The 27,248-nt window shown below is 48.7% G+C and overlaps 1 protein-coding gene across 2 annotated transcripts in view; it reads left to right on the top strand.

Moving 5' to 3' along the window:
- Positions 1 to 26,475, top strand: part of BCL2 (BCL2 apoptosis regulator) — a 171,333-nt gene extending 144,858 nt beyond the window's left edge. For both annotated transcript variants that reach the window (XM_057700483.1, XM_057700484.1), the window contains one exon: positions 24,909 to 26,475. In XM_057700483.1, coding sequence (XP_057556466.1) covers positions 24,909 to 25,043 — 135 coding nt within the window. In that variant the 3' untranslated portion in view covers positions 25,044 to 26,475. The remainder of the gene's footprint in view (positions 1 to 24,908) is intronic.
- Positions 26,476 to 27,248: the final 773 nt, after the last annotated feature.

Here is a 27,248-nt window from a genome sequence, read left to right as displayed (position 1 = left end):
GAACAGGAGGCGCAAGAATGCTAAGCGCACCTCCCCTGGTCGCACCAGGGGTCCACACCACGGTCCTGGGAGACCCCAGGCGATGAGTCTCCGACCTGCAAAGAGAAAATGGGGAGGGGGAGTGTGCGCGGAAGATAGAGGATATGAGGAGCACCCCAGGGACAGAAAGGAGGAGAGGGCTCCGGGGATCCCAACAGGCCCGCCTCTCTTCCCCACCTGCACTGCCTGCCCCCATTTCTCCCCTCCCCCCCCCACCTGCTTGCCCTTTGCTCTCTGCATCTCAGCCACCGTCCTCCCCTTCCCTCTCCACACCAACAGGGGGCAGCAGAGAGCAGCAGACGGCACCGACAAGCCACAAACCCAATCTCTGAACCATCCCCGCACCTAGACTCCAGGGCGCCCTGTGGCTTCCGTCCCAGGAGGTTGGGTCTCTGAGACCCTCCTCTTCCACCAGGGTGCCTCCTTACCCAACCCCCAGAGGCACCTCCCCACTCCGTGCCGTGCACATCCCACGCCAACCCGACTAGGGACTGTGTTCGGCTTCGTGACCCATGTGATAGCATCGACCTGCTGTATGTTTTCTCCACCTTTGCAGGGAGGATATTGTGTCTCTTCACGTTGAGCATCCATCCCTCAAGGCAGGAGCTGTGCTTTGCCCCTGCTGTTTCCCCACAGACCTCAGGGTCTGTGCTCAGTTCTGTTGATGGACGGAGAAGGTGCTGTCATCTGCTGCCTGCCCACGGCGCCCCCTCCAAGGGGCCCTTGGTGAACGTTATCTCGTGGCATTCTCACCCCAGCCCTTGCAGCTGATGCTACATCTTTATAGATGAATAAACTGAGGCCCACAGGGAGTAGACATCTCAGCCTAGGTCTTAAAGCTGTAGCATAGTAGACTCAGAAATCCATCTCAACCACACGTCATGCTGCCGCCCAGCCCGAGACAGCCCTGAGACTCGTACAATGTGTCATGGGTCTGTCTTCCTTGGGCATAGCACAGTCATCATGGATTGTGTGTTTAAGTCGTTTTGATTTTTCAATTTATTTATTTATTCACCCCACAGACGCTTACACAGCTTTTACCCAGGGCCAGCCACCTTAGAACCGGGGAAGACAGGGATGAATAAGAAGCAGGCACTGCCCTCAAGGAGAGGAAGCAGACATGTAGTGGAGAGCTCAACAGCGAGCAGAAATGGGCAGAATAAGAAATGGGCGTGGTGGGGAGGTGACGGGGCTTGGTCAAGAAAGGCTTTGCAGAAGAGATGGTGTTTGAGCAGCATCTTGAGAGGCACGAGGATGTAGTGTGAGCCGGGGCCACCTGGAGGTATGAGGTTTCAGGCTGATGCTGCCAGTAGCACAGGGAGTTGAAGGCAGGAGGTGTGGGGCACGGAGAGAGGTAGGACTGGAGGCGTAGGTCAGAGCCAGTGTACCCTGTGGACAACGGGAAACCACTCAGGGAATTGGAATGAGAGAGAAGGATGCAATTGCTTTGTTGTGTGAGAGGAATCTCCTGGAAGCAGTGCCAAGGGCAGGCTGGAGGGACGAGGTGAGGTAGGAAGATCAGGAGCGATGCAGTGGGGCTGAGGGGTCTGGCAGCCATGGGACTAGAATGAGGAGACATCTGCACAGCAGAGATGGCAGTGACGGCTTGTGGGTGGGGAGGGAAGAGGGAGAAGTTGAGGATCACTTGCGGGTTTCCAACTGTGTTGTAGGCTATCAAGGGAGCTGATTGGGCTTTTAGAGGCAGGTTTGGGGAAAGCTTAATGAGTTCCCTTTGGGGTTTGTTGAGTTTGAAGTACCTGAGTTACATATGGATATATTTGATTCTAAATTGGGATTGGAGGCTCATAAGAGATTTAGGCACCAACAGCCTAAATGCGCCTTAGCAAGGTTGTAGCTGAAGTCAGTAAGGGTGTGAGGTCTCTACTCCTTGGGGAGGTAGGTAGCCATTTCTATAAATCTGTGTGGAATAGTATTGCATTATCTGTGTCCATAAACTTTGTTCCTAAACTCTAGTAGCCCAGAGTTGGAAGGTTCAGGTAAGTGATGGATAAGTAACTTTCATCCTTTCTGTACTTTAAGTGTTCATGAATTTCTCCAGCATCTGCATTCAGGCTTCCCCTTTCCGAGGCCACACCTGACTTGTAAATATCATTGTCTTGTGAAAAGTTCTCCCCTTGACTGTGTCAGCTGTCTGTCTCCTTCTAGACTTGCCGTTGGCTTTTTGAAGTAGCCAGCTCTCATAGACTATTCTAGGTGGGGACCTCATTGCTTCGTGCAGGGTCAGAGGTTCTTTCTCTTGAGTTGGAAATCCCTTCCGGAAGAGGACAGGCTGGCCCTTCTGCACCAAGGTTGTGAAGAAATGGCTTCTACTAACTCCAGAACTTTTCCAGGCTTGTATCTGATAGCTCAGAGGTATCGAGTCTAGTTTGAGTTGTTTTCTTCAAGAAACTCCCTTGACAAATGATGTTAGGAAATAAGATCCTCAAATCAAAAAGTACACATCCTGCAAAAAGAACCTCACCGGCTTCCAGGTTTTCACACTGCTATTTTCATATTTGCATTTCCGATCACTTCTCTGAACTAAAAGGGAAATTGAGATCTCTGACAGGTAAATGGAAAGATGACAGGAGTGGAAGGGACTCACAGTGACTGATGCCCGTCCCTGCACTAAACGCTTCACAGAAGTCATTCATTCTGATAACAACTCCAGAACTAGAATCTTATTTTCCATATTTTATGAATTAAGACATGGCAGCTCGGAGACGATGGAGACCTCATCTACCAAGTTAGATTTAAGCATGCCAGGGAAAGAGAGGAGAACAATGAACTCATCCAATTCATTGACACAGCTGGGAATTTGCAGAGTTGAGGTTCCCATCCGGTTCTGTCTTATTCTGATGTTTCTGCTCCATCCTCTCCATGAAGCTGCCTTCTGAAGGTGTGGAAGGTGGAGTGGCAGAATCAGAGGCCAAGTGAAATCGTTTTGCAGGTGACAGAGAGTCGGCAGGCAGTGCAGCTTCCTGCAAGGGAATTGGATGCCAGTTCTGATCTGAAGTTGTATGGGTATAATAGCCTCCTGTATCTGCTGCTGAAGGAGCCATGGTCAAATTCATAGACAGAAAATACTAGAATTGAAGACATGATGAGGCATCATCACCTGACCATCCACCATCCTGATATAAGGGTATCCTACAGTTTCACCAAACCCACGTAATTGTATCTTCCCATAAGAAAGCAGGTGCGGACTGTGGGCCCATGAGCCGTTATCTTTTTTGGCTCCTGGGAATACGTTGCACTTTATTATTTAACAGTAAGGACATTTAGGAGTAGCGCTCTGTAGATAGGTTGGTTGGTGAGATTGACAGAAGCTCGTACACAAATGCTAGGAGATTAAAGGAGAGATTCAGTCATCCCAATTCCTTCTGCCCTCAAGTGACTTGACAGGAAAATCTCGGGCTTTTGAACTGGCTTTGGGGAAGGTTTTGACACATTAATGACAAAATCTTTAATTTTAGAATTTCTTGAGAGAGGTATGTTTTTACATTTTCAAATACCTAGAATCGGGCACACGAAGTGTTGCCAAGTGGCAGCTCTGCTTAGCAAATAGTGACCACATCAAAACAGCAGGCTCGGTCTGGTGTGCTGTGTTTCTGCGCCCATAGCAGTTACATCTCTTTGGTGTCAAATGCATGTTTTTAAAAATCTTGAACACTGTTTTCTCTTAGTTAGATAAACAAACTCCTTGATGGCTATTTATAACTATTTGCTAGTCAGTCTCTCGTAAGCTCTACAAAGCAGTTACAACATGAAGGGGCTGTTTTGCAGGTTGGCTGTGGAGTAAAGACCACCTGTTTTGATCAGAGTCTCAGTCTGTCCCACCCAAGCCCCTACATGAAGTTCTGAATTTATATTTCTCAGATTGTCTTCCAAAGCTGTGCAGCCAGCTGCTGTAGATTACGTACAGGGGAGCAGCTACCGAGTCTCCTCCTTCCTGGGTAGGAGCCTGGCCTTGAGAATTGTGAGCCCAGTTCACTCTGTTTCCTAGCTCGTTTATCCAAGGGCTCAAGGCACCACTGAAAACCTTCATGTCACAGAGAGCCAGTGTTTTAGGGGCGTTTAGTTTCAACTTGCTTGTGTTTGAACGTTTACGTTTATAATCGTGCTAATCTCTAAGGCACTCAAATCACATTAAGAGCTTTATCTAAGGCTGCCAAGGAAATGAGCATGTACCCACATGGCTGGGGAGGATGAGAAATTGGGTTGGGCCCACAGAAATGGAATAGGCTCTGACGTTCCTTTCAGTGACCTTTTGCATGAGATTTTGCTTGGAAAGCCATGCAGCCAGGCATTCCCCATGTCCCCTCCTCCTCCAGCTTGTGCTGTCACTCTCAGCCCGGCCACCACCTGCATGAGCTGTCGAACCCCGTCCCGTCCTGCTGGGAACCCTGCTCAAGGCCCGTGTGTCCGTGCTCTCCCTTCTGCCACTGAGGGCCCTGCTTCTCGTGTCACTCCCTCCCGGCTTCCACACACTTGCCTTCAGCTAGAGGCAGAAGAATGGCAGTTTTCTCTGGAGTCCACCCCAGAGTTGAGGTCGCGCTAGTGACAGAGCTGATGCCCAGTAACTAATGCAGGAAGGATGGTTAGTCAGGCAGGGGGTGGCTCGGTGTGGTGGGAGGGGGGTGAGCCGGCGGGAGGGAGGGGAGTAGCTTAGGGTCACGACAGACACTGTTGGGGTGGGGAAGGGGATTTTGGGGGGAAGTCTGAACAGATTAATTTGACCCGTCTATTAGGCTAATTTATAGAAAAGTCACCAGAAGGGGGAAAGTTCCCTTTGAGCAATGAGAGCAGTGAAAGAGAAGCAGGGAATGTCCCTTATTGCATTACAGAGGAGGAGACTCAGATGACTTCTCAAGTAGTTTATTGAAGCTACCATGAGGGCTCAGTGTAGTCAAGATGAAAGAGGCCCATTTGCCTTCTCCCTGGAGACGTGGCTTAGGACTCTTTGCAGAGTGTTGCCTGTCAAATTAGAAGACTAGGACAGGAGTCGCCCAGTGGGGGTTGGAGAGCTCCTCTCCATTCTCGAAACCTGGATAACGCCTTCCTAAGCAGCAAATTTCATGTTGCATTCCAACATTCCTAGAACGTTTACTGCCAGAAGTTCTCCAGAACGTGTTCACTAAGCGTCAGCATTTTTAGGAATCCCCGTCTAAAGCTACGTGTTTATCCCTACGTGGAGACTGTTGGTGTATCGGCCCAAAACAGCTCACTAGAAAGCTGAGCAGAGTCTGGTTCTAGAATTTGTGCCGGGCTGTGGGGGTTCAGGAAAGCTTGGTCATGATCGTTTCACAGCATAGGGAGACTGTGCCTTGAGAGAAGATAGATGGGAGGAAAGACAAATGCTAAGAGAAAGTAGGAGGATGGCAAATTAAGAGGGATAAAGGAAGGAAAAAAAAAGAGTAGATGTACATAGCAATAAAAGAAGAAAAATCGGGAATTCCCTGGCGGTCCAGTGGTTAGGACTCGGCGCTTTCACTGCTGAGGGCCTGGGTTCGATCCCTGATCAGGGAACTAAGATCCTGCAAGCCACGTGGCACTGCCAAAAATAATAATACAGAGGGCTCTCTATAGAATCCACTCTTGAAAGGGAGAGAACCTTTAGGAATCTTTCTACTAGATCTCCATTTCTTCCATTTTCAGGCTGGCTCAAGCAAAGTGGAGAAAGATCACATCTGGACAAAGGAAACATCTCTTCAAATCTAAAAGCCTACGTTAAGAGAACCCTTACTGTGGAGAGCCATAGAGTTAAACACTGTACTTGATTCCAACCAAAAACTATATTAAGGGTCAGAAATCAATACTATTAGTGCCATCTCTTTCCTTCCTCGCTGCTAACCCTCGGCCAGGCCACTATAATAATAACTGTTATTTTTCATGCCTGAAAGGAAAATCTGAGATTCCGTCAAGAGAAGGCTTTTAAAGGAAGGCTGTGTTATTGCAATATTATTTGGACTCACTTTAAATACATGAATGATTCCAATTTCTCTTAATATGGGTTGAGGGTGGTGGAATTAAATCTCGCTGGGTTAGAAAAGCAACTTAGAAACAAGTCAAAGCCCACTAATGTCAGCCAACATTTATGTTATAAATGAGCTTGATTTTTTTTCCCCTCATAATTTTAACTTTTTTGAAGAGACAGAGCTGTTATAAATAAGCAAGTCACGGCTGTATTCAACTTACGACATCTTGGCTCTGTGCAGGCCCGTTTAGCTGGGAGTTGTAACTTCATTCAGGGAGGCCATGTGAGAGCGTGGAAGGGCAAGATGCTTCATGTCAGAATCCTGGGTTTGAGTCCTGGTTCCGCCATCGATAAACTCTGTGTCCTTGGAAAGGTTACCTGTTCTTGGTCATCTGTAAAGTGAGGGTGACAAGAGTCATGACTTATCTATAGGTTGTTGGCAGGATCAAAGCATTTGATGGAGGTGGAAGAATTTTACCAACTGCAGTGTGCCCCATGAATATTCGTTTTCATTTTTAATAGGTACCTTTATATTAATGGGAAAGAGACAGTTCCGGTTTTATCCTCGATGTTCATTCACTCTTTTTTTAATAACCCTTTTAGTGTCCTCCTGTGTTCCTGCCAGCAAACCAGAGACCAGGAGGATTCTGTTGTCACTTCCTAGTATCACATTGCAATGGTGTGAGGTTTACTCCTTATCCGGCGCCAAATGATAATTTTTGGCCTTTAAAAATAAAGAGAAAAAGCCAAGAGCCAGAAAAATTAAGGATTAAGTTAATTTTTAAAATAACAAATCTTTCTGTATATTCTCTTCTCCTTTCTGTGGTGCCGGTAATTTTTAAAATTAGATTTTCCTCTGGGCATTTCATACTAAAAATGATGAAGTTCCCTGTCCCTTGTAATTGCATTTCTTTTGATTTTCTTTTATTATGACTTGCATATCACTGACACTTTCCCCCTGGAATGTTAAAAGTATACATCATCCAGCTAAAAGGGGAAAATACTGTCTTAATAAAAATGGAAAAGACAGAGAAAGTGGAGATTCCTCTCTTTTGGTTCCAAACAAGGCAAAGTCTTCATTTCTTGTTGCTCATACATGCCAAGGTTGATGTCATGGAACCAAACGAGTTTTGAGTTATCTGAAATGAAAAAAAAAAAAGAAAAAAAGCAGTTCAACAATCTTCTGGATTGAGAAACAAATTTTCCACCGCCTGATAACCCGAAAATGACTTGAACGTATTTTCTCTGTAATTTCTTGGGTCGGGGTGGCAAGTGGGGAGACATTCTGGGAAAGACTTGAGGAGCGTTTCAGTTCAAGGGATGCTCTGGGAGCCCCAAGAAGTGCTGGAGGGGCCGAAAAGGAATAACGTGGTAACCCTGAGTACCATAGGGATCTATTATCCACGGAAGAGCTATGAAAAAAAAACACAAGATTCCTTTGGTTGATGTATTAACATATCATTGAAAGTTACCACAAATGGGTGTTATTTATGAGTGAAAAGCAGGATTCATCCAGGGAAGGTGTCTCTTAGTTTTTTACAAAATCATCTTCGCATTATTGAAATACAGCTTCCGTTCCATTTGAACTGTAGTCCTAAATTGCTGTTGCCTGGAGTCCTAAGCAGGAATGGTTAGTGGCAACTTTAGGAACCCTGCCCGGGAGTCTCATTTCTGGTGCCTTGAAGGTTTGGGTGCCTGTTTCTGTTGATGCCTAGGATAGCAGGCACATTCCTAGCTTCTCTCTTAGGGCTGTGGCTTCCAGTTTCCTCCACTAAAACCAGCTCTAGGATTCAGGCCTCTGTTGCACCCAAAAGAGATGGAATGACAACTCTGGGACTTTTAATGAGAACCAAGAAGGCCCTAGTGGACTGTTTCTCCCAGTCTCCCGATTACATAACCCCTCTTCCCTGCTTTTAGATGCACAAACACAAACGGAGTCCCAGAATCTACAAGTTATAAACTTGAGGACCCAAAAGGACCTTCAGAGGACAGGTGGGGCCTTTCTCTTCCTGTCACAAATGAAGCCCTTGAAACCTGGAGAGGTGACTGCTTTGGTGGCAAGGAGGAGGGCCTGAGCCTGGGGAAGCTGACAGTCAGACCCCATAGCTTGCGCACTGCGTGGGTTGTCATGGGAACAAGGATGGTGTGATGAATTCTGAGCCAAGACACAGCTCTGGTCAGACTCTTGCCTGTGAAAGGGTGTGCTACCTCGTCCAAACTTAAAACTTGGAATTTCTTACTTTCTTATCAAAAGTCTTGATGGCAGTGAAATTATATATATTTTTTATTGATATGATTAATGTAAAATATTATACTCATTTCAGGTGTACAACAGTGATTCAATATATGTCTATATTGCAAAACGATTACCACAATGTCTGTTAACAGTGTATCCATCACCACACATAGTTACAATTTTTTTCTAGTGATCGGAACTTTTAAGATCTACTCTTTAGCAACTTTCCAATGTACTATACAGTATTATTAACTATAGTCACTGTGCTGTACATTACATCCCCAGGAGTTATTTATTTTTTATCCGGAAGTTTGTATAAAAGGTCTTATAGATATGATGGCAGTGAAATTATAATTTTTAACATTTAAAATGACCCTTAATAAAATGACCTTTTCCAACTGATGTACCAAGTAGTAAAACTTACCTAATTGAACCTGTAATTCATCAACCATGAACTTATGCCTGGGGGTCAGATACCCTTCAAAAACCCTCCAGATGTGAGTGGAATAACCTTAATAATTTTTTTTGCAGTTTGGGGGGTTGTTTTAGTAGGTGAGGATTACCTCAAAAGACATTTAAATGATGTTTCAGGTTCAGACGGAAATGAAAAGCATGTAAAATTGTGAGACTTAAGAATTTCAAGAATTTGGCGTAGGTGAAAACTCACAAAGAAAACATGCAATTAGACGTTTTCGTTCTGCCCATTTATCCAACACAAATCCCTCTCCAGTTGCCCCATCACTACCCTGCTGGCATTTAACCCCGCAAGGGTTAATGAGGCTTACGGACTCCAGCCAGGATCTCAGGCCCGGGAGTCCTCTCCAGCTGCCACCGTTGGGTCGGAAGGCAACAAAGACACCTCCCCTGACCCTGCACCATCCCCTGCAAGTGTCAGGTCCGTTTGTGCCCACCACAAGGGTCGTTCCACCAGGAGGAGGGCTGGGAGGTCCCCACACAGCCCTTCCCGTGGCTGCAGCGACTTCACCAAGTAGCCCACACTTGCAGCCCTCTACACGTCTGAGAGGGTGGGATGTCACTGTCTGCCAGGAGACTCAGAGCAGGCCTGTCCCAGAGAAGGGCAGACACGGGGAGACCAGGAACCAAAACATCGAAGCTAAGAAATGAACGTCAGCTGATAAAAATGCAAGATGAGGCGAGAACAGGGAAGCCACGCAGAAGACCCAGGCAAAGGAGAAAAACAGAACAGGAATTTCAGGAGGAAAAGGCTCTGGGATGGCGGAGAGGCGTCCCGTCTGGGTGGGTGGAGTCAGGAAGCCAGGTGGTGAGGCTCCGGGGACCAAGGATGGGCTCAGGCCCAGCATCTCTGGCCCCACCCCCACCCTGTGCATCCCGCGGGCGGGATGTCAGGCCCCATGGGCTCAGGGGGCTGAGCTCAGAGCCACCGCGTATATGAGCAACGCTGCCTCCACTTGCCCATCTTTAGTTTGGAGTGTTAGAGGCCTTGCCCTGAACGTAGTCTCCCTCAGCTGCAACTCCTGAGATGCTTAAAAAAAATAAAAAATAAAAAAGCTCTTCTAAGTGTGGAGTTTGGCCGGACTGTGGTGATTACAGACTCGCCCCACAGACGTCCAGCCTTCCAGAAACAAACTGAACATGAAAGGATCCACTACCCAGCGAGCAGATGGGTTTTGTAAAAAGCTCTGTGGGCAGGTTCCTAGGAATGTAAAGGTCTCTAGCTTTGTGATGTTATGAAAAATGTCCAAGTCGAAGTCAGCAGAGAAAACGGTTAGTGGTCATGAGACAGAGCGGGTGACGCCTGGATCGCACAAGGGCTCTCGGGCAGGGTCTGGACCACGTGGCTGGGCCCTCTCGCCCCTCGCCCGGCCTGCGGGGGCACAGCCCCTTTGACTCAGCAGGGCCCCTTGAGCCAGAGCCCTTGGAAGGCTCGAAAGCCCCTGCCCACCATTGGAGGCTCTGCAGTCTCCTACCTGAATATCCTCAATAGGCCTCGAGCTGGCTTTGTGTTTGTGATGCAAGGACACGTTCCCCTTCACCTTCCAGCTGTCCCGGTGAAGCAGCCCCGCGCGTAGGAGGGCTTTTCCCGAATACCGTGGAAGGAGTTTCTCCTTTGGGATTCACGTCTCTATCTACACGTCATTTTTAAATACTCTTGAGGTGGCGCGTGCAGGAACAGCTAGCCGGGCCAAACCGCAGCGTGAGAGATTCCAGAAAGCCGCACGTGTTCCCGGGGATCGAGACGGCAGAGCAGCTGGGCTGGTGGGGGGCTTAGGGAGTGTGCATGCTCCCGGGCGCTTCTCTTCAGGCACAGCCCTGCTCCCTGCCCTCGGCCTGGCCCGCACACACACGCCTACCCCGACCCCAACCTGAATCCCGTGACCTGAAACGCCAGCACCTCTTTTCTCCCCTTGTGCAGAGTCCTTCAGGCTCCGCTCCTGTCTGACTCTGTCCCCCTCCAGCCCATCTTAAGGACTGTGGACTGATTTATCAAGCCTTCTCTGTCGCCCTTCAGGACTTTCTGTTTAACCACTCATATTTCCTGCTGGTCTCCTCAAAGCCTGGATCTCCTACTTCTTTTCTGTCTCCAGCTGGAGAAGCAACGTGAGTTGAAAAAGCTCATACGCAGGAGTTACACAGTTCAAACTGCAGCTGTGTGACCTTGGGCAAGTTGTGTAACCTCTCTGATCCTGGTCTCTTCTGTGTCAGGTCGTGTATAAGAGCCACCTCATGGGGGCTGGCACAACAGTTCGTTCTCTCTCCTCATCCCAGAGGTAGATACTAAATAAATACTTGGGTAAGTGGTTTGACTGTGGTTGGATTGCTTGCTTCAGATGTGTCCGAAGGAGAGATCAAAGAGAGAGGAGCCAGGGCTGCGCTCGTGAAAAAACCCCATATGGTGCCAAAAGAGCCGTCCAACGTGTGCACCAATTTTATTGTGAAAAGCATGTTGCACGTGGATCCAAGTGTCATGCACTTGGCCAAGGGGTTCCCTCGGTGGAAATAACAATTTGTTAGAACCAAAGTCCCACCTGAAGCCTTGGCCAGCCCAAACGTGAACGTCTCCTTATGACCTCAGGGGTGAGCCGTGTTCCTGGCGGGACACTGCCACCCCTGAGTCATCCGGCTGGGAGAGCGTCTGCTGAGTCCCTGATGTGAGGTGCTGCCTTGGGTCAGAGCCGTGCATTGTCACATAGACGCCACGGTCCCGGTTCCCTGCGCGCTGAGCGCGGTGCTGGGCACGGAGCAGGTGCTGCTTGCGCGCCTGCATCGTGGACTTCAGCCGGAGCCGCCCCACTCCAGGGCATCAGTGACAGGAGGAGCTGCAGGGCGGCACGTGGACGGGACACCGGCCACTGACCTGCCAGGGCCGCCTGCGAGTCCCGGGCCAGCCCCTCGCCAAGGAGGAGTCCATGTAGTAGGGCCCGGGGTGTGGTTCAGAGCCCATCCTGGATCCAGCCAGCAGATGCCTGAGCCCCCCTGCAGGCGGGTCCCGCAGGCTCCGCGCAGCCAGCTGCACCCGTGTCTGAACATGTGTCGGGAGAGCCGGTGGCCTTGGAAGCGGAGCTCCGGGAGCACGGCCTCCCCCTCCGTGTCCACTGCCAACGACACTGACAGGCCTTGTTCAGGGCACACACGTCATATTCCTGCCTTGCTGGTGTCTACGGCGGGCTCACGTCACTGCGAGGGGGTGTCCTTGTGTGGGGTCAGTGGGCCCCCTGGAGGCTGTGCTGATGGAAGATGTTCAGCCCCTTCACTCACTCAAAGCCCATCCATCCTCAGTTGCTTTCAGAATCCCTGTCTCTCTGTCTCTCCCTGTGAGTCTCTCTGTGTGTCTCTCTCTGTCTCTGTCTCCCTCTCTCTGTAACTCTGTCTCTGTCTCGCTGTCTCTTTGACTCTCTCTGTGTATGTCTCTCTGTCTCTGTGCCTATATCAGTCTCCCTCTCCCTGTGTCTCTTTCTGTTTCCCTCTATCTTTTTTTTTAAGATTTATTATTTATTAATTAATTAATTTATTTTTTGGCTGCATTGCATCTTTGTTGCTGCACACAGGCTTTCTCTAGCTGCAGTGAGTGAGGGCTACTCTTCATTGTGGTGTGCAGGCTTCTCATTGCTGTGGCTTCTCTTGTTGCAGAGCACGGGCTCTAGGCGTGTGGGCTCAGTAGTTGTGGCACATGGGCTCAATAGTTGTAGCTTTCAGGCTCTAGAGCGCAGGCTCAGTAGTTGTGGTGCAAGGGCTTAGTTGCTCCTTGGCATGTGGAATCTTCCCGGACCAGGGATCGAACCTGTGTCCCCTGCACTGGCAGGCGGATTCTTAACCACTGTGCCACCAGGGAAGTCCTCCCTCTATCTTTCTGTTTCTGTCTCTGTCTCTTTCTCTGTGTGTCTCTCCTCTCTGTCTCTCCCTGAGAGTCTCTGTCTGTCTCTGCCCTCCCTATGAGTGTCCCTCTCTCTCTGTTTATATGTAAGGCCCTGAATCGTTCTGGCATCAGAGAGCACACACTATCAGAAGTCCTTCCCAGTGAGCGTCTATTTAGGTGAGCAGCCACGCCAGCACATCTGCATCCCTGTGTTAATGAGCCTGAGTCCAGAACCACGGCGCCAACCTTGCCCGGGTTTGTATGTCCCAGAACTAACAGCTGCTGCCGTGAACGGAGCTTTGCATTTTCCTTGTGATGAAGAGGTCTGCTCCCTTCCCTGGACACAGGAAGACTCTGATGCGGAAGGAAGAGGCTTGTCAAAGAGCCAGGCAGTGCGCCTTGAAACGCATCTGTTTTTATTCACGTTGAGTCTTTCCAGGTGAACTGAACTAAATCATAAACTACAAAATGAAAGCAGATTTTTCGTAGCACACCCATATGGAGCCCACTGAGCGAGTTCACCACCATGCCCGCCCCTCTCCCCGAGGGTGGAGGGCAGGCTTGCTCTTCTCTTACTGAGAGGTGGATGGGCCCGTGCTGTGCAGGAGAGGCTTCTCTCACGGGCTGCTCGGGGATCCCCTTGTCATTCTGACCATCACACCGTGACTCACGGGGCTGAAGACCTGGGGAGTACGGCTTATTATATCCCAGGGTGCCTTTCAGCAGGATGTTAGCATCCGGGGGGGTTTAAGCAGAGTCGGCGACTCATGTGCTGAGACTGAGAACACCAGGACCAGCACCATCACAGGGGGCTGGGGGGCGGGCAGGGGGCAGATGTGGTCCTGGACAGATGTCTGCGCCTGTCCTTGAGGCAGGGGCCCTGGAGCCAGTGTGGTGTGGAGCTTCCAGAAGAGATGCGCGTGCTGATTTCTTAACCAGCCCTGAAAGCAAGCGTCAGAGCTTGCCATGGCTGGAGGCTGGCGGGGCCCCGCAGAGGATGGCGCCCATGCAACTCGTTCTGTTTTGCTCTTTTCACTCTGACACACCCCCTTCAGGTCTGAGGCCACTTTCAGCAAGTTCCTATTAGGAAATGCGGGTTCTTTGTACTCTCCACCACCACCAACCTCAGTCAACACTTGCTGATTTAAACAAGTGAGAATCAGACAGGCGGCCCTCGACTCCGGTCCTCCACATTTGATGAATGAAGGACCCCCTTTCACTCCCTGTCCCCCCAGCAGCGGTGTCCTGATGACAGCATTTAGGCCAGGCTGCAGAACTCAGCAAGCATCTGCTTTCAGTTCCCATTTTTGGCATATGAATTAACTCTTGCAGCGTCAAGGAGAAGGGCGGGTACCTTGGCCATGCCCTGTGTTCACAGGCCACGTGGCAGGCTCAGCCCAGACAGAGACCTCCGGGGAGCGCACGCACTTACCTGCCGCCAGGCGCACAGAGGTGAGGTTCATGCTCCTGTACAGGCAGGTCTGGACGCTGCCGAGGGGGCCACACCTGTGAGCAAGGGTTGTAGAACAAGCGAGTCCTTCTGTCCAGTTCCACGTGGCATAAAAATAGTTTAGTGCCTTTCTTCATGGACTGCAAAAAATATAATTTTTTAAAGAATAATGGATGTACCTTAACATTCAATTCAAAGAGATTGGTTTCTTGGTTTTTAGAATTTCTGTTCATACGGTTGTGCAACCGTCACTGTTCTCTGATTCCAGAACTTTTTTGTCTGGGAAAAAAAAGTCCTGCACCCATTAACAGTCATTCTCCATTCTTCTCTCTCCCCAGCCCCAGGCAACCACAAATCTACTCCTGTCCCTATGGATTTCTCTATTTGGGGCATTTCATAGAAATGGCATCATTACGATATGTGACCATTTATGCCTGGTTTCTTTCAGTCAGTGTAATGTTTTCAGGGTTCACCCATGTTGTACCTCGTATCAATGCTTCCTTCCTTTCTACGGTTGAATACTATTCCACGGTGTGGCTGGTACCACCCTTTGTTTATCTGTTCCTTAGCTGTTAGACATTTGGGTCATTTCCACTTTGGGTTATTGTGAATAATGCTGATGTGAATGCTTGTGTACAAGCCTTTGTGTGAACATACACTTTCAGTTACCTTGGGTATATATCTGGGAGTGGAACTGCTGAGTCCTGGGATAACCGTTCAATTCTCTGAGGAACCACCACTGTTTTCCACAGAGGCTGCACTGTTTTCTACTCCCGCCAGCAACGTGCGCGGTCTCCAATTTCTCTTCCTCCTCGTCATCACTGGTTATTGTCCACTTTTTACTTTAAAGCCATGCTAGTGCGTGTGAAGTGATATCTCATTGTGGTTTTCATTTGCATTTCCCTAATGATGGATGAATGTCTTTTCTTGAGCTTATCGGCCATTTGTATATCTTCTTTGGTGAAATATCTATTCAAATCTTTGCCCATTCTTTAATCAGGCTATTTGTCTTTTTATTGTTGAATTGTAATAATTACACTTTTTTTGCTCGATGTACTTTCATCCCAACAAAATATCATAATGTGATATTTCCCCCCAAACAGTGAAAATAGCATCAGCCCAAAGCAAGAAAAGGCTAAGTGCCAGAAAATGCAGGGTGCTCTAGCCAGAAGAAGGTTAGTGGAACGAGGAAGGTCAGGAAGAAAAATGAAGTAACTTTGTATTAAAGCCAAAACACTGCAAGGCGGTTTCCTGCGGCCCCTATGCCTGTGAGGTCCTGTGGAGGGCACCCTTCAAACAAGGACAGCAACCTTGGTCTCTTCTCTCCTCCCTAGAGCCCTGCAGGGTAAACGCACCTACACACACACAAAGTGCTTGGAGCGCGTTTAGAGACCTTTCATGCTCATCACCAGAGCTGCTATGAATGCACGAGGTATCAAGGAGCAATTCTTACAGGGCAGGCCTGTGTCTTATTTAGCTTTGAGACTCCTCAGCACCTTATGAACAATGTCTGGTTCCCGAATGAATCAGCAAGTCAGAGATGAGACTTCAAGGTCTCGTACAGATATGGCTTTAGTCTCGTTTCGGTTTATTATCCGAACCTGATAGACCAAATGGCACAATTATTTAACATATTTTGGAGCACATTTGGCTATAGATGCGTCGCTTTTCCCATTTCCAGAGACATCTTTTGAAGCTCTGGACTGTTCTCGCCTCCTGGCAAAGAGGGACCTAAGCCCACAGGTGGCCAAGTCCCCACTCCCTGCAGTATTTGCATGGCTAGTGCAGCCAGGAATTTGTCACTGTGCTTCTCTCCAAATAGCAGTGCCTACCCCAGCCCTGGGGTGATTAGACAAGCAGAACCTCCCAGATCCGGCCAGGGATGCCTGCCTCTGGTTCAAGTCTCCTCCAGCAGGTGGACAGGGCCTTTGACCAGGCCCTGTGGCTGCAGGGTCCCCAGAGCAACAGACTCCTTTGCAAATTAGTTTTAAACTGTGCCCTGCTCTAGAAGGGAAGGAACTGTTGGGGTTCTCATTTTTCTGCCCTCCCTCTCTCTTGAGGGCCCCTGCCTGATTTGCATTCTCAGCTCAATTTGCATCACAAAATACACCCAAACTTCCCTGGACCTGCTGCAGTAGGCGGGCAAGTTGTGTTTTTTTGTTTTGTTTGGGTTTTTCATCTCCTGCCATTTCTCTAGCAGGTTTCTGGTTACATCCAGATGACACTTAGATTAGGTTTCATTTTATGTCCTCGGCCTGTGACTCCACTCACCCCTCCCCCTGGGCCCAGACTCCCTCCAAGATCAAGCGCCATTCATTGGAGGGGACTTGGGGGGCAGCCCTGCAGGCCTTGCAGAAGGGTCCCCCTGCTTCTCACACGCACTGGGCACCTCCATCTGCAGGCCAGGCAGCTGCATGGCCTTCAGCTATATGCTCTGGGGTCGTTGGGACTTTTTTTTTCCTCTTTCCTTTTTCCCCAAACCCGGAATCAGTATCTTGGGAGTAAAGGGGACGGGGAGGAGGGAGGAAGAGCCCTGGGGGACAGAAGTTTGCAACCGCCCAAAGCAGCTCTGGTCTCCAGACGGAACCCTCCAGACTCATTCAGCACAAAGTGGCTGCAGAGGAAATCCTGCCAGGCCAATGATAAGCGGGGAGATGGAGTCACTTCCTTACCAGCTGCTTTATTCAGGCAGAAACAGCCCTCACTTCCTCGCGTGTGCTGTGCTGGCCACCGCTCCCAGCGGCCGGGCCGCCTGCTTCCCCTTTTGATCTCAGCCATGGGTGTCAAAGCATCACTGCCTCCCAGCTTCAGGAGAGCCCTCCTCTCTGCTGTGAGTGTGCCTCCCTCTCTCCTGGGGCTGGCACGTCAGTTGGCTCTGGGCATTGGAGAAACCATCGATCGTGTTTACTAGGAATGAGTCTCAGACCCCTTAGCAGAATCTGAGACTAGTGACCACCAGTGGTCTTTATGTTCCCATGACGGTCCAGGTCAGCTTGGGGCCTCTGATCATCTCCTCTGCCCTGTACAGCGGGCACCAGCGCTGCCTCTCTTGTCATGCCCAGGATTACTGTTGGTTTTTTTTAACCTCCAGGCAGCATTTTCAGTCTTTATCACACAGCTGGACTCTCCCTGACGGAGGAATAAATGGTCCAGTGAGTTTGGAAAATGCCCCACAGCTTGTCCCTCCCTCGGAGACTCAAAGGGCATACGTGTGGGATGATGTTCCAAACAGTTACCAACCGATACGGCACAGACACTGACCACTCAGACCCAACGCTGACCGTTGTGAACTGTCTGAACACCAGTGCCTCACAGGAAGACACTAGAGGCTGCTCCAGAAAAAGCCACTGGCTTTTGTTTCAGCCCATCCTTTATCTGCCCTTTGAACATACTCCTTTTAAAAAATATCATCTATTAAGATACATTTGGAAAACCTGTTCTATAGTAAAAGAAATCAGTGTATTTCAGTTCCACAAACATTTGCTGAGTGCCTAATATGTGACAGGCACATGCTCCAGGGATCTAAAGATAAATAGAGCATGGTCCCTGCACCTCCAGGTACTAATAGTTGAATGGGGGAATACAGACATGTAAACAGGGACTCGCTGAGGATTATTTAGCTTGACCCAGGGGCTTGGAGAAAGTTGCCTGCAGAACATGATTGCACTGAATTTCTGAATGAACTGAAATGAACTTACACGTGACAGAGCTGAGCAGGAAGCTAGGTTGGGGCAGAGCACTGGGAGTCTTGGATGTCATGCTAAAGAATTTGGACTTAAGCATGGAAGTGACAGATTTGATTCTGAATAGATCACTCTGGCTGCAGTAGTGAGAGGAGACTGAAGGTAGGGCATTAGACTGAAGGCAGAGAAATCAGATGGGAAATGCTAGCAGTCATCCTAGGGAGAGACATAGGTGGTGAAATCAGTGGTGTATACACTGCCCTGTGGAATCCCCTTGCCCCTGCCGCTCCAGGGCTCTCTAGCTTGACCTCCAGCTACAAGCGATACAGCACCTGGACCTCTTGTCCCAAGGGCTTTCTCTAGCCTCCAGAGCCCACTTTGCCTATGCACATGACCGCCAGAAGTGTTCCTATTGATGCCTCCATAGGAGCAACCCTCAGCCCACGGATGGAAGGAGTTGGTGTATGAATACCCCAGCTCCCTAGCCACTTAGTGGAATGATGAAAGGTGCGTGTTCTACGCTGGCCCCCAGATTTCCCAGCAGGATTCAGTTCCAGCTGCCAGCAGCAGTAACTTGCTTGACAGGGTACCTCACGGCCACTTCCTTTTTCTGTATCACTCCTCCCTTCTTTGCTAGTGTTTCCTGGGGCCACCTCCCACATACACTGCTTACACTCCAGTCTTTTTCTTAAGGTCTGCTTCTGGGGGATCCCAACCTAAGACTGTGGGATTTGCCCATGAATGTATGGATGGGGGAGAAGAGGAAACATCTCTCTAGGGGACTCTCAGGGTGTGGGTGTACTTGACAGCATGGACACAGTAAAGGAGGGAAGAGAGGCCGGCTTGCTGGAGAGGCCATGATGACTCCAGTCTAGACAGGCTGTATTGTAACTTCCGGTGGGACATCTAAGAAGGCCATTAGGATAGGACTCTGGCTGTGAGAGGAGCAAGTGGGGCTGGATATAAAGGTTTCAGAGGCATCATTATACAGGGGGGTGTTGAAGACCATGAGAGTGAAGATTAGCCAAAGAGTTAGAAGACGATCCAGGAGGAAGCTCAGGGAGCATCAGGTACCCATCAGGGCAGACAGAGGAGGAGGTGCCCATGGAGAGACGGAGAAGAAATTCTCCAGGAGGCAAAGACTTAACAGTGATCTCAGCATCTGGTGTGTCAAAACGCCCACTCAGGTATGATCTGGAAAGTCTTCAGTGGATTTAGCCACATGGAGGGTATTGGTGGTCTCTGGGGGGTGGTTTTAGAAGCTCAGTGGAGGAAGTGGCCAGGCTGAGTGGATTAAAATGTGGGTGGAAAGGCAGCTGATGAGAGAAGGTTAGAGGTTTGTCTTGGGGGGAAAGAAGAGAAAAGATAATGTTTAGGGTGGAACCCAGCATCAGTGTGGACATTTTGAGGAAATCTGAATATTTATCTGTCAAGGAAGCAGAGACAGAAGGAGGACAAGGTTGACATTGTTGCTGGGAGCAGGGACAGTCGATGGAGGAATGTTCCAGAAGCAACGGGAGACAGTGAATAAGGGAGCAGGGTGGACAGACAGAGATGTCAGTTAGTGGGTGCTCCCAGGTAGGAAACCGGGGTGATTCTCACCCAATGGCCTGATTTTCTCAGAGAAGAAAGAGGTGACATCAGCCGCTTGACAGTGAGGGGACCCCTGAGAACAGCGGTGGCTGTTTGAAATAGTCATGGAAAGGAACTCTGGCGAACGCTGTGACCCAGGGTAAGGGAGCGCTCAGTGCTTTCTAGAACTCACTGAGTCTGGAGACCATGGATTTAGAGCGGTCCCCGTCTGCATGATTGGGTGACTTTCTCCAGCTACACTTGGAAGGCCAGAGAGGGCTGCGGAGTCTGTGGTGGGATGGGGTCAAGGTTGGGATGGGAGGAAGCAGGGTGAGGGAGGAGGGGCCCAGGGGCACAGAACCAAGTGCCAGCCAGGGTCCTTAGCCTCCAAGCACAGGAGGCCAGGTCCGCAAACGCAGCCTCTAGCCCTCCTCGGCCTCATAGCAGCTTATTAGTTCACACTGAATAATCTACTTTCCCTGTCTTCATTTCATTTGCCTCGTTTATCTGTACTGTACTAGGTATTACCACACCAGCGCAGGAGATCTGAACTTACTTGGAGGTGACTTCCAGCTCGGTTTTGAATTACTACGGTTCGCCTTTTCTGTTTTCTAACCCTCGCCCTCAAGGTGTCATGAGGGAGGTGATCCCCATGGAGACAAAATGATAAAGCCACGAAAAATAGAAAATATCAAAGGCACTTGATAGCAGTGTTTGGTTTCCTGTTAGCACCATCTGATTTTCTTTTTGCTTCTGCCGGCAGGACCTTCTGCTCTGTGCAGGGCGGAGAGTGGCAGCACGTCTCCACTGAGTTTAGTTCAAGGTGCACAGAGGCATCCCCTCTCCAGAGTGGAAGCTCTCTGAGGGCAGGACGGCTCTCCCCACTTAGGGTCTCCCATGATGCTACCCACAGTCAGCTCAGAGACTGTGGAATGTAGCTGAATTCCTGATTTGTTTATAGCCAACCAAGGCCACATTCAGTTTCCCTACCGAGTAAGGAGCGCTGGGAGCCAGCATGGGACCGAGGGCCTGGACTTGCCGACGCTGGTTTCGCTGTTACCTGTTTTACTCAATGTTACGTTGGGAACACCTTTCCTTGCCAGTAAATACAGGGTACAATTTTTAGTGACGGACCCATGTTCCAGGTATTTTTGTTGTTTTCAGGTTTTATTAATTTTTTCAAGATAAATAACTAGAAGTAGAATTACTAACAAAAAGGACAATACTTTTAAAGCTTTTGCTACACGCTGCCAAATATGACAGTGCTCTCCGTTTACCAGTACTGGGGAGTCCGTCAATTGTGTAAGAGTATCTGGGGCTCCCACCCCATCCCCACCCCATCCTTTTCAGCAGAACTCAGTATTCTTTTTCAGTTTTTGCCCATCTGAGTCATATGTTTCTAAGTTGCATTTTATTTGGAGTCAGGTTTAAATGAAACTTTTTGAAGTATTCTGAAGGGGAAAGGAAGATTTTGGAGGGTGGGCTCCCTTGAGGGACCTGTGTGTGTGTGTGTGTGTGTGTGTGTGTGTGTGTGTGTGTGTGTGAGTGAGAGAGAGAGAGAGAGAGAGAGAGAGGAAGAGGGGGAAAGAAGGAAGGAAGGGAGGGAGGGAAGGGAGGGAGAAGAGGGTGAGAGTGGTCCCAATGCAGGAGGGATGACACTTTTACCGCCTCCCCCCCCACCTTCCCTGGCTTAGGAATCTTGAGTCTGGTCTGTTCCCATCCGTCTGTCCCATCCACACCTCCCTGGCTTACTTCCAGCCCTGCAGCCAGAGTCTGGGGTTGGGACGTGGGCCACCCTGCCCCACTGATGCCGGCTCTGGGTAGAACTCAGACTCAGACCATCTGTGGCCTCTGAATTTGACGTTTGTGGGGAAGCTGTCTGCAAAAGAGCCCTCAGAGCTAGGGCACTGCCTGCCTCCTCTCTGATGTGAGGGGCCAACAAAAGGAGCAAGGACCCTCCCGTGGGGACCTGCTGTGCACATCCCTGAGGCTGGGCACAGCCCCGGCCAGTCCTGACATGAGCACGGGCTGCCGTGCCTCCTGCACATGTAGGCTGGGATTTTGTCCGAATCGCATGACGATGGCCCAGGTTTTCTTTTTCTCTCTTTGTTGCTTTTAATACATAAAATGAGCATGTGTTTATTTAAAACAGCTTTCAGACTTAAACAAATAATGACAGACTGTTCAAACAGACTTCGGAAATCACCCTAATCAGGATGGTTGAAAAAGCAAGAAGACTCTCCATGAAAGTAGCTTTTAGGATCTTCAATCCTGAAACCACAGGGTCTGCTCTGCACTTGAGAATCATAGATGGGCAACCATTAGGGGCCAGATTCCATCTCAGGGAGTTAAAGGGCAAGGATGCCCTTCAGCCCTACAAGCTGACTTTAATTTATGAGGAAGTAGAGTTGGGCGTTTGTTATCCCTTGTAATTTTTCACCAGAACACATCACGTGTACATTTGAATTCACAATTTCCATAGGAATCACCAAGCATCTTCAGAACCTCAAGCTGACACCTTAGAGGGAGCTAGTAAATTGTTTCTGGAAATTAGCAGGCTCGGTAGAGGGAAGGGCAGTTTTAGGAGGGATGTAGCAGGTTAGCAAGAGGACAGACCACAGCACAAGGTAATACTTCCACTAGTTCACACTCTGGGCCACATTTACAAATGGCCTGAGTCACCTATGTTTATCTTCACAACATCCAATTTTATGGGTGAAATAAATGAAGCTCAGGGTTGGGTCATTTGTTCAAGGTCACAAGCAATAAAATGTCAAGGCTGGGATTTCACCCAGACCTCCTCCCCCAAGGCCAGAGCTCCCTCCCAGATCCCTGGGGGCTGCGTTGGCATCTCTGTGCTCATTCTTCGGGTTAAGAGATGCTACTTTAGCTCATCCCACTTTAGAAACGATTTTTTGCTTTATAGTGCACATCAGGAATGGGCTGTGAGGTCCATTAGAAGCACAGTTATTTACGTAAGAGGCTGGGGCTTGGAGAGGGAATTATTCCGGCCCCAGAGACGTGGGGTTATTTGGAGAGGTCTTTCTCCTGCCCCCTGGTACTATGCAGCAGGCAAAACAGCCCGAGTTTGTCCCTGCTTCCTCTACTTTCCCAGGATGCCTCCTGGTCCGGAAAGGTCCGATGGCCAAGGCCTTAGTCCATTTCCTATTCTGCCACAGAAAACTGCATTGATAACTAAAGGGATGCCGGGTCCAGCCACTGACCCTCTCAACATCAAGACGAATTGCATACTGCCCAGTGCTGGGACTTTGAGGAATTTGGGGCGCCCTTTGGCTGGGCTGTTGGGGGTTCCAGCCTGCCCTTCCCTCAGGGAGAACAGCATGGGGGGAGGGCTGTTAGATGTTTGCTGTTGTGACTGTGGGATCCTGGGATGCACTTTGCAAGAGGCAGCTTCTCTAAATGGGTCGTGGGACCCCTTCCTGCCCCGTTCATCCCACTTATACGTAGGGAAGGTAGGTGTCTTGACAAACAGCCGTGATTGTTAGCTCAGCTTTGTGCTGATGGCACTAAGCACATATGTCATTTATGTCTATTGCTTCACTTTGCTAAGGCTCCAACTTAGAAAATTTTAACAATAGATTAAGAAAGAAGAAAACCCTTGCGCCCTCTCCTGGTAAAAGTGAATCCAGTACATCTGAAGGTATAGCTCACCCACTTGTGGGGGAGCAGTTACTTGTCTAGGCTAAGTAATCTAGTGCTAAGTTGACACACTAGATGGACCATTGGGTCTTCCTTGGGCTATGATTACAGAGTTTCTTCTAAACCTTTCTTTGCAGGGCTTCTCAGCCTCAGCACTATTGGTGCTTTGGGGTAGATAATTCTTTGTGGTGAGGGCTGTCCTGTGCCTTGTGGGATACTGAAGAGCATCCCTGGCCTCTACCCATTAGATGCTAGCAGCACCCCCACCCCAGACCATGACTACCAAAAATGTTCCTAGGCATTGCCAAATGTCCCCTAGGGAGCAAGACCACCCCAGTGAGACCCACTGCCCTAACCCTTTGTCTGCCTTTTGTGGGTTTTTGTTTTCTCTTTTTCTTTTTTTGGCCGTGCAGCTCACAGTATCTTAGTTCCCTCACCAGGGAGAATCTGCGCCCTCAGTAGTGCAATCGTGCAGTCTTAGCCACTGGACCGCCAGCAAATTCCCTCTTGTCTGCCTGTAAAGGTGCCACTGGTCACAGGGCAACCAGTGAGAGAGTGAGGATGACTCAGTACAAACCCTTCGTGACTGTGGAAAGCAGTTTTGATGAGTGGTCGACTGAGTTCACTTCTGGGAATTTGTCTCCAAAAAATCCAAACAAGTAGACAAGAATTTATGTATTAAGCTGTACCATAATGTTGTTTACGAGAGCAGAAGTTTAAAACAACCCAAATAAAGAACTGGTTAAAGTACAGCATAGATATAGATATACAAATATATATGGTGGAATATTATGCAGGCATGAAAAATAATTTATATTTAGTAACATGGGAAGTTCCCCTTATGACGTTTTATGATGCCTTAAACGTTCGCCTTCGAGACTACTGCAGGATTTCCAGAGGTGGTTGTATAATAATTTCAAGCAGGCAGAGTAAGCATCTGGGTGAAGTATTAGGCCAAACACAGAATGCAAACCAATGTTTGACTTCAGAAAACTTTAATCATTAATTGAACAGACATTTATCAAACACCTACATGTACCAAGACCATGCATAGCACTGAGAGACAAAGGTGGTACCTGGTCCCTCTACAACAATACTTGCCCTAAACAGGCAAAAACATGGTCAACATCCTCAGACCCTCCTCCACACAGTGATGCTGGGCGTCTCTGTAAGTTACTGTCTCCCTTAGTGAAATCGTGTGCTCTGATTCCAGGTTTTGGGGACTAATTGGAACTACATCTTGTTTTCTTAATGTTCGATTAATCACACCAAGGGAAAAGCATTTCATTTTCTGCTTTACATATTCAGATATATTTAAAGTTGTCCAAATACTCACTGGCTCCAAACACGGAATCTAATCCTCCCCAACAAGTCTAAGAAATGAACATTCAATGGTCTCAGATTTTTTTCTACAGAACAGGAACAAAGAAACTGATTCCATAAGATGGGTATGAAGAATAAGTAAAATAATGCATGTCAGGCATTCATTACAAGTGCCTGGCATATGGCAAGCACTCAATAAAGGAGTAGTTGGGTTTTTTAAAAAATTATTTTATGAATGGCCATGCTAGCTAAAATTGCAAAGCCTCCCATATTTCTAACTGCCTTTGCTGTTTTATTTTTCCCCTTAGCACTTACCACTCTGATCCACTATATGATACATGTGTTTTTGTTTACTGTGTGTCCCACTGCACTAGATCAAAGCTCTTGAGCTTTGAGTCTATTTCATTCACTGCTGTATCTCTGCGATGCCTGGTACATAGGCAGGGTCTCAATAAATATTTCCTGCAAGTGAAGAGAGTGGGTCTGAAGGCCTTGCCCCCAAAGCACTTTTGACCTTTCCTCTCACCCTTCTGAAGGTGCCCAGGTGCTTCAGATGCCTCTCTCCCTGTCTGTAGGCTGGTATTCTGTGCTTGCTCTAATATTCTTTCTCTTCCCTCCTCTCTCCCCCGCAGGACGCCTTTGTGGAGCTGTATGGGCCCAGCATGCGGCCTCTGTTTGATTTCTCCTGGCTGTCTCTGAAGGCGCTGCTCAGTCTGGCCCTGGTGGGAGCTTGCATCACCCTGGGTGCCTATCTGGGCCATAAGTGAAGTCCACAGGCCTGCCACAAACAAATATGCAAAAGGTTCGCTAAAGCAGTAGAAATAACATGCATTGTCACCGGCGCACCACGAAGCGAAGCCGTGGTCTCTTAAAAACAAAGACCAACCAACCAACCAATAAGAAAAAAAAAAAAAGCTTTCAGGCTCAATGTCGAATCAGCTACTTACTGCCAAAGGGAAATACAATTTATTTTTTACATGATTAAGAAAAATAAAATTTATTTATTTAAGACAGTCCCATTGAACCTCCTGTCTTTGGAAACCCCTACCACTAATTGACAAGCCCCACCTGCATGGCTCCGCCTGGCTCTCCTGTGCCTATAAACACGGATTTCTGTTCCATGTTGTTGACCCCACTCACCATCTGAGAGGCAAACAAACTGACAAAGGACTTGACTGTTCCAGAAGCTGGGTTTCTGGCTGCTGGAGGTTAGGAAGAAGGTGTTCACTTTATGTGCTTTTTTTTTTTTTTCGTGCCCTGGCGGCTGTGTTCTTAATAGAGGGAGGGTCCTTGGAGGGGAGACCATTCTTCCCTGGCCCGAAGAACAGGCACTTTGCGTATGGTACACACCCGGTTGGAAGAAAACAATCGGGATCTTCAGATGGACTTGGTATTTGCCAAGATTTCCACCCCGAAGGACAGTGATGGGAAAAATGCCCTTAAACCTTTGGAAAGTATTTTTTTAAGATACCAATTGTGCCGAGAAGCATTTTAGCAATTTATACACTATCAACCAGTACCTTAAGCCCTGAGGTGTATATTCATATATTTTGGATACACTCCCCCTCCAAATACTGGCTCTGTGTATGAAACAGAATCCTCTGGAATGCAAGGAAGTGAACGTTTCGGTGACTTCTTTGGCATCAGGAAGCATCAGGCCGCCATAAGTGCCTGCTTTTGCGCCAGAGGCCGTGGTCTGAAGTTCTGCCTTGCCCCCAGCTCGGAGGCCTCGTCCTGGAACCCAGCCTGGGCACTCGCTGGCCTGTCTGAGCTCGAGGGGTTTTAAGCAGAGCAGTGTGGTCTGCGAACGTCTGGAGGCTGGCGGAGCTCAGAATTGCGCGGGCAGGAGAGAAGGCAGGAGGCCTGGGCCTGCTACCCTGGGGCTCCCTGGGTAGGCCCTGTTCCGCGTGCATCATGGAACCCGGGAGCCAAGGCTCCTGAGGCGTTTATCACCGTGGAGGGAAGAAAACAGAGGCACTGCGCCTTTGCTCGTAGAGGGAGGTGGTGAAGGCTGGAGATGACGCCCCCAAAAGGCAACGCCTGCGGCCTCTGTGCAGCCCGGCCGCAGCGCATGCGCATTGGCTGCACGGCCGCCAGCATTTCTGTGCAGTTTAAAGAAAGATTTTAAAGACTTTGGGGAGGGTCATAAATCCTAAAGGAAGCGTTGAAATGGATTAGCTGACCTATGTCTGTGGAATTACGATGTAAAACATTATCTTGTCACTGTAGTTTGGTTTTATTTGAAAAACCTGACGGGGGTGGGGGGGGGGGGGGAGTTCCAGGTGTGGAATGTGGGGATTATCTGTACATCCTGGGGCGTTAAAAAAGAAAAAAAGAAAAAAAAAAAATCAGTGCTGATGAAGGCTAGAGAAGTAGCAAAAGAAGTGAAATCTCCAGCTCATAAACTAGAAAGTATTTTTTCAAGAATCAGCTTTGAGACATACGTGAAATAACTGTGGCATTATATACCATTTATCTGTATTAACTTTGGAATGTACTTATGTTCAATGTTTAATGCTGTGGTTGATATTTCAAAAGCTGCTTTTTCAAAAAAAAAAAAAGATTACATGCATCTCAGCCTCTTTTTTTAAAAATTGCATTTAGTTATGGCCTCCACACTGTTTGTTAGCAAAAATGATCATTTTTTTCCATTTGAGATTTTCGGCTCTTAATTCTTTAAAAGCATTTCGGAGGAGGTGAGATAAGCCCTGGGTCTCAGCTACCTAAGAAACGCTGGAGCATGCTGGCCACACAGCCACTTTTCTTCAGCCAAGTTACGTCCACCTCCATGTCAACAGAATTGTTTATTGTGAGGGAGGTATCTATTGTCCCTTTGACCTTGTTCCTTAGGTTTACTTGTCCTTGGCCAAATCAGAATTTAACTCACATCATTTAAGATTGCATACACGTTTGGTTAAACCCATGAGGTTCATTCAGTTGGAAATCCAGATGGAAAATGACCAGGGGATTAA

Source organism: Hippopotamus amphibius, chromosome 11 (genome assembly GCF_030028045.1).
Source record: "Hippopotamus amphibius kiboko isolate mHipAmp2 chromosome 11, mHipAmp2.hap2, whole genome shotgun sequence".
In the NCBI taxonomy this organism is placed as follows: Eukaryota; Metazoa; Chordata; class Mammalia; order Artiodactyla; family Hippopotamidae; genus Hippopotamus; species Hippopotamus amphibius.
Note: the sequence above shows the minus strand (reverse complement) of the source record. Positions and strands in the feature narration are given on the sequence as shown.